The 6966-nt window shown below is 51.2% G+C and overlaps 1 protein-coding gene across 1 annotated transcript; it reads right to left on the bottom strand.

The window, feature by feature from the left end:
- Positions 1-2304: 2304 nt before the first annotated feature.
- On the bottom strand, positions 2305-6894 carry TRIL (TLR4 interactor with leucine rich repeats). Its single transcript, XM_042043607.1, has one exon. The coding sequence runs from the start codon at positions 6674-6676 to the stop codon at positions 4481-4483; it is 2196 nt and encodes a 731-aa protein (XP_041899541.1). The 5' UTR covers positions 6677-6894; the 3' UTR covers positions 2305-4480.
- Between the last annotated feature and the right edge of the window lie 72 nt (positions 6895-6966).

The raw sequence follows: 6966 nt of genomic DNA, 5'->3' as shown, positions 1-6966 counted from the left end.
AGCATGGAGCAAAAAGAACAAATCCAACATCCAGCACGCAGTGTTTTCTAATACTTATTCCTCGTTTCTACTTAGCAAATACCAGATTATAGATTCAGCATTTATAAAACAATTTAAATTCTCTCAATCTCAAAGGAATTGCCCACATGAAAAATCAAGTATATCCCTATGTACGCATAATTTGTCTGATTTAATTTTTAAAATAATTTTTTTAACCAAAGCTTCACTTGTGGACCTCACACAACATATGTACACACGTGGTGGGCAGAGAAACATGAATTAGTGGGAGCAGCCAGGTTTTTGGCAATCAAGTAGTATTTCTCTTGTTCACTGGTGGAGTTTTCTACAAATACCAATAGATACCGTCATGGAAACAAATGATTTTTGTAGACTCATCCCCTACAATCAAAATGTTAGTTTACTAGTTAAATAAATATCCTGATGAGTAGACAAACAAATATCCTGGAGCAGACTTTTTTTTCCTCCCAATTCCTCATTTTTCAAATCTCTTCCAGGAAAGAGACATGCATAATTTACCCAGTCCTACTTCTAAGGGTTCAAATGTTGATGATATTTTAAAATCTGGGACTTGCAGTGCATTGTGAAAAGTAAACAGCGCAGCATAAAGAAATCAGTGTTTTTATAAATTTAACTGTGCTAACTCAGGCTCTGACAGTCAAGCGGTGCTTTTTAACGAGGGGTGTTCATCCACATGTAGACATTCACTGACACCATTGTACCTCTGTTCTCCTCAGATTGTTTCTCTCTAGCTCCATGCTGTAACGTCAATATTTCTAGGACCTTAAAGAGAAGTTCTAAGCACTCAATTCTGCAGATCATTAATGATTTCCAGTAAAGTTGTATCACCTGCATAGGATTTTTCTGTAATGTGAACAGCCTAGATTTTCTTAGACTGTGGACAAACTGAATGTCAAGACTGAGATTGTTTAAGCAGCTTCCCATCTTTGACTGTTTTTTCCTGCCTCTGAACTCCATACCCACATTTTGTTACTTCCACTACTTGTGTGAGTTAAAGAGAATCCAAGAAACTGAGCTGGATGAAAAATAGGGGAGAGGGGAGCTACTAGGAAAGGGTATTTTTCAGGGTGATCAGTTTCACAGTTCACTTTCCAGCTGCACAACCAACCATGCCAGCTGGATGGAGGCAGGAACTGAAGAGGGGGAGCAGGAGGTGGCAGAGGCTGCCAAATCAGGCAGTGCTGACACTAAGGAAGCCCTGGTACCTCTTGCAGACCCCCAGCAGCAGCCCACTTAATTTGATGGGGCAATATTTTGATGATTTTCAATCTTTAATATATATCATGTTCAGTAATTACTCAGCAGGAGATCAGCACTGAGCTCACTCTTCCCCGAGCTGCATGGATTCCATAAGAGGACAGGGCAGTAAAACTCTATTTCTGCTAGAAAGATAAACATTTTGAGCACAAATTGAGGGCAGATTAATCCATTTAGAAAGGGCTGTTTTTACAGTCATTCTTTAGAAATGAGCTTACTTTAAAAAAAGACCCAAATACATATAAATACTACTGGTAAAAATAGAGCCATGTTATATTTACATTTTTCGGTCATTCAAGGTCACTGACATTTCTTTCCTCAGCCACCTGCTAGTACAATTCCCTCCCTGCAAAGATGCTGCAAGTAATATCTGGAGACAAAGCCTGCAAGTATTCCTAGAGGTGCAGAAGTCGTGGCTTTTTAAAAAGTCAACAGCTTTGTTCTGCTAACTTTTTGTTGTTGCTGTCGTGCAGATCTATGTATCTACTTCTCCCAGGCTAGAACGAAAAGCCAGTTCCATTTCATTCTAGCGTTTCTCCAGATGTTTGCAAAAATTCAGATAGAAGCAGTGAATTCTTAATTAGAACAACGTGCACATGCTGAACAAGACACGCTGATATCATCAGCCTGGTAATACTGAAAAACCCTCAGAACTGTAACTTCCAATGAGCATAAACTACTGATATGATCCCAAACACTCATTACTTCTTCATTTTCCTCCTAAAGGATCTATTAGTTCACTGATGTAATGGCACCTTATTAGTCTATCTTGAGACAGTGTTTCAGAAATGCCACCTGTTTCAGAACTGCCCAACTGCCCATTTTAGTTATTTTACTGTTTGCACTATCCAAACATACTAAAAACAAAATAGGAAACATTATGTATGATGAAAAGATATGAAAGAATGATGAGACACTGTCCAAGTCCTCGTGCTCATCAAATGAAGAAGCTATAGCCAATCCATGATTGAAGAGGGATGCATTACGAGATACAATGTAAGACACAAATTTTCTTTCAGCAAATGGATTTATTGACATAATTGATTATAACCATGTACAGCATCTATGCATCTCCCATTGGAAGAATATCCAGTGATACAGCTAATGTTAGTGTGATACACAGCTTTACTCAATAATCCCACTGCATTTCTAACAACAAACAGTGGTGTATTCCACAATCATAAATGGCCAAAAGCACCCAGGTCTCCAAAAGAACAGAAATTTAAAATTCTTAACAAAAAATGAAACCTGATACTGCATTCCCTCAATTTTAATTCCATTCAACATTGTGTCTATTGCAGTGAATTTTAATACACTGACAACTGAGTTTGGCCCCTGATATTCATGAAAACTACAGCCTGTCAAAATGAAATCCCAAAGGACTTCTTGCTACTGACCAAGAAACAAGACTTCAATTTTTTCTTTCTCTATTTAAAAGACAAAGATTAAGGCAAATGATCTCTACACTCTCTCCCTCAGAACATAAAGTCTTTTCTCTCTATTTAGTCACTGAACTCCAACTGAAGGGTACCAGTTACTGTGGTATCTTTTGTAAACACTTGTTCATCTGAAAAAAATGAAAAGGGGAAAAAAAAAACAAAACAGAAACCCCCCAAATTGCTTACTTGCAATAATGGTAATAAACAACTTGTAGTCACGAACACCTCAGGTCAGCAATGAATGCATCATATTGAGACAAATGTCTCCATAGTACACTAACACTTCCTTCAAGCCATTCAGTTCCACAAGAGTTCATCTGAGGTTGCATGCTAAATTCAAAGGAGCAGAAGTTGTATCAATGGTCTCAACAATTTACCAAACTCCATCTAAAACAGTTGCACTTAAAGTGCAATCCTGGTTTGGACCTCTTCAACTAGCTCATTTGTAGACCACACAGAGAGAATTACGAATGTAAACTATACCACCATATTTTGTAACAACAGAACCACATTCTGTAAATATTTAGGAAGAAGGCTGAGAAGTAGAGAGCAACTGACCATAAAATGATTAGCATTGCTCTGAAACCAAAAGCAAAATCCTAATTTAAAAAAACCCCACAACACCCAAGAAACCAAAACAACTCAAACATTATATACTACTGCATAAGGGTTTAAACTCTAGCATTACTCACTCAGCTACACAAAACACATAATCTAGATTAATACACAAAATGTTTTATTTCACAGTGAGGTACATAAAGCTTCTAACTTTAGTAGGCTAAGGCTAAGAGAGAATTGCCTGTTAGGATAAAGATTGTTTTACATTCCTGAAATATTCTCACCTATTATTGTTTCTGAAGTAAGGCACCAATGATTATTTATCCATCAACATTTCACCTCTGCATCTACCCATTTAGAAATGAAGATGGATTATGTGAGGTCAGCAATCTGCTGACCATCATGGACCCAGACAACTGCAGCACACATTAGTGTGTACAAGTACCAAGCAGTATTTATTCAAAAACAATTTTAAAATAGCTCATTTGTAAACATTCTACAAAAATCTGTTAGTTTTTCTTAGTGGTGTCAGCAATATATTCCTGTAGAACTAACCAGCTGCATTATTGTTTCTCGTTTACAGAAAAGTATGAAAGCACACTTGTGCACATTGAATTGCCTCACATTCGGTTTGAGTTGAAACGGCTCAGCCTTCAAACTATTCAGCAAAACCCCCTACATTTCCAGACAACTCCCTGGCTGCACACAGGTCAATTACAAGATGACCCTCGATCCAGATTTTTGATTAGGAAGGACTGGTGCCCTGGAAAGACCTATTCAAAGCTCCTTACACAGGGCCAGACTGCTCACTGTAACTTGTTCCCAACTTGCAGTCGGAGGAAACCACCTGTAAAATAGCACACTTAAATTAATAGCTCCGAGTTTCCTTAAGGGAGGCACTGGCTGCTGCTGGCAGTAGCTCCTGCCATTTGCTCCTCATGGCAAGGCACAGTTACCGCCTGTCAGGGCTTTTCCTTGGGTTAGTGATGATTTCTGACAAAACGGTGAGCTCCCAGCAGAGGTAACCCCGTCTCACATGCAGCCTCGGCCCCGGCCCGCAGTAAGGGCGGCTGAACGCCGCAGCTCTGCCCCTCGGAGGCCGCGACCCCTGGCCCGCACCATCCCCTCACAGACTGACGTCCGCCTTCCCCCGCCGCGCTGGCCGCGGTCCCGGGGCCTCGGCGGGCTCAGTCGGTGAAGCGCTGCAGCAGGTGCTCATCTCCGTGCCGGCCGCTGCCGCTGTCCGTGAAGCGCTCGCAGGGGAACTCGATGAGGTCGGCCTCGCTGAGGGCGCAGGCGGCGGCGCCGCGGGGTGGCCGGTGGGACTGGAAGCCCGAGAAGTCGGCGGAGACACCCGTGCCCATGGAGCGGAGCGGGCGGCGTGTGGAGTAGAGCTGCCGCACGTGGACCGGGGCCGCCTTCCGACGCCGACGCCCCAGCACCTTCTTGCGCAGCAGGCGGGCGGCCCAGGCGGCCAGAGCCGCCAGCAGCAGCAGCGCATTCACCGCCAGCAGCACCAGCGTGAGCAGCTGCTGGTCGGGGCCGCGGGGCCCGCCCGCCGCCGCCGCGGTGCCGCCCTCGGGCAGGGTGACCAGCCCGGCGCAGTGGTCCCGGGGCGCCACCGGGCACACGCGGCCGCCCAGGACGCCCTCGACGCAGACGAGGTAGGGGGTGTCCGGGCGGAGCTCCCGCAGCGTGGCCGCCGGCTCCCCGCGCTCCGGCAGGTACACGAAGCGCTGGAACTTGACGGCGGCGCCGAAGCGGTCGAAGAGGAGGCGGAATCGCGCCGGCCCCAGCAGGCGAGGGCTGCGGTGCGGCCGCACGGCCCAGCGCACCGTCACCCAGCTGGAGCCCACCTCCTCCACCGACAGGTTGTGCAGGAACAGCTTGTTGAAGTCACACGGGTCGGACACCAGCGGCGGGACCCCGGCGGCACTGGCCCGTCGAGGCCACGCTGCTGCGCTGGGCAGCGGTGCCGGCGTGGGGCTGGCGGCTATGGGCACCCCCATCATCAGGCGGGCGGTGGAGGCGGCCGGCGGTGGGCCTGGGGGCAGCCCCGCTGCACTGTTGTTGCCGCCAAGCCCCTCGGGGGACGGCGGGGAGGGAGAGGCACCATCGGGGCAGGGGCCGCCGTCCTGCGGCAGCGGCAGCTGGGCGTCCTGCAGGTAGTCGAGGTACTTGCCGGCCAGGGCGGGTGGCAGGCGGCACTGCACGAAGACGGTGAGCAGGCGGCCCTGGGAGTGCCAGGCCGCCAGCCAGCGCTTGAGGCCGCGAAGGCGGCAGTCGCAGCTCCAGGCATTCCCCTCCAGCTCCAGGCGGTAGAGGGCCAGGCTGGAGGCGAAGAGCTCGCCAGGGAGCGTGGCCAGTGCGTTGTCCCGCAGGCTGAGCTCCCGCAAGCGGCCGAGGCGGCCGAAGGCGGCCGGGTGCAGGGCGGTCAGTGCATTGCGGCTCAGATCCAGTGCCTCCAGGCTGTCCAGCGGCTCCAGTAGGGTGGCAGGTAGGTGGCTCAGCAGGTTCCCCTCCAGGCGCAGCTCCTTCAGCGAACCCAGCCCCCTGAAAGCATCCGGGGCCAGGTGAGACAGTCGATTGCCACTGAGTGAGAGCTTTGCCAAACCGGGCAGGTGCTGGAAGAGCCCTCCTGTCAGCTGCCGCAGGCTGTTGCTGGCCAGCAGCAGGGTGTGAAGGGAGCGCAGCGGCCCAAAGATGTCGGGGTGGCGAAGGGAGGTCTGCTGGTTCCCTGAGAGGTCGAGGAAGCGTAACTTGGCCAGGCCAGTGAAGGCACCGCGACTCAGCCAGCGGATGCGGTTGGACTCCAGGTGCAGATAGAGTAAGTTTGGAAGCCCTGAGAAAGTGGAATCGCCCAGCGAGCCCAGCTCATTGCCATCCAGTCGCAGCTTCACAAGGCTGCCGAGGCCAGAGAAGGAGGCAGCGCTGAGACGGCCGATCTCGTTGGCGTTCACATAGAGGATGCGCAGCTTGGCCAGGGTGCTGAGCGTGCCAGGGACCAGCGCTGGCAGCAGGTTGTTGCCCAAGTAAAGCTCCTCCAGCCGCTCCAGGCGCTCAAAGGCCTTGGGGTGCAGCGAGCGGATCCGGTTGTACTGCAGGTCCAGGCGCTGGAGCCCTGCCAGGCGGTGGAAGTCGAAGGCGGAGATGTTGGCGATGAAGTTGCCCCCGAGGCTGTAGGTGAGGATATCCTGCGGCTCGGCAGTCTTGGGCACGGTGCGCAGGCCCCGGTTGGTGCAGAGGAGGTGCTGGTGCTGCTGGCAGTCGCATGGCTCGGGGCAGATGGGCTCGGCCGCGGGCAGCAGCAGGAGGATGAGGGCGACGGAGCCCCAGAGCACCCGCGGCAGCACCATCAGGCGGACCCGGCGCGGCGCCCCCATCCCGGGACGAGCCGTGGGCTGCTTCCCCCGCCGGCTTTGTGTCTCTCCGGCATCCCCTCCGCCTCCTCCGCGGCTGCTAATGGGCCCCTCCTCTGCTCCGCGCCGGGCTGAGCTCCGCACCGGGCAGGCAGGCGCGGCGGCGGCGGCTGCTGCAGGTCGCGGTGCCCGGCACCATGGGCTCGCCCGAGCCGGCCGGAGCGCTGCCGGGGCCGCCGCCCGGGCTCTGCCGCCCCTCGCGGCCCGCGAACCCCGGCGCGGAGCAGACGAGGGGCCCATTAGCAGCCGCGGAG

This window comes from Corvus kubaryi, unplaced genomic scaffold, assembly GCF_017639235.1.
Source record: "Corvus kubaryi isolate FWS band 111438036 unplaced genomic scaffold, C.kubaryi_AGA036_p1.0 37398, whole genome shotgun sequence".
In the NCBI taxonomy this organism is placed as follows: Eukaryota; Metazoa; Chordata; class Aves; order Passeriformes; family Corvidae; genus Corvus; species Corvus kubaryi.
This window is presented reverse-complemented; position numbering and strand designations above follow the sequence as displayed.

Excerpts from the sequence above, each read along its gene's own strand:
- TRIL (XM_042043607.1), bottom strand. The coding sequence starts at position 6,676 with ATGGGGGCGCCGCGCCGGGTCCGCCTGATGGTGCTGCCGCGGGTGCTC.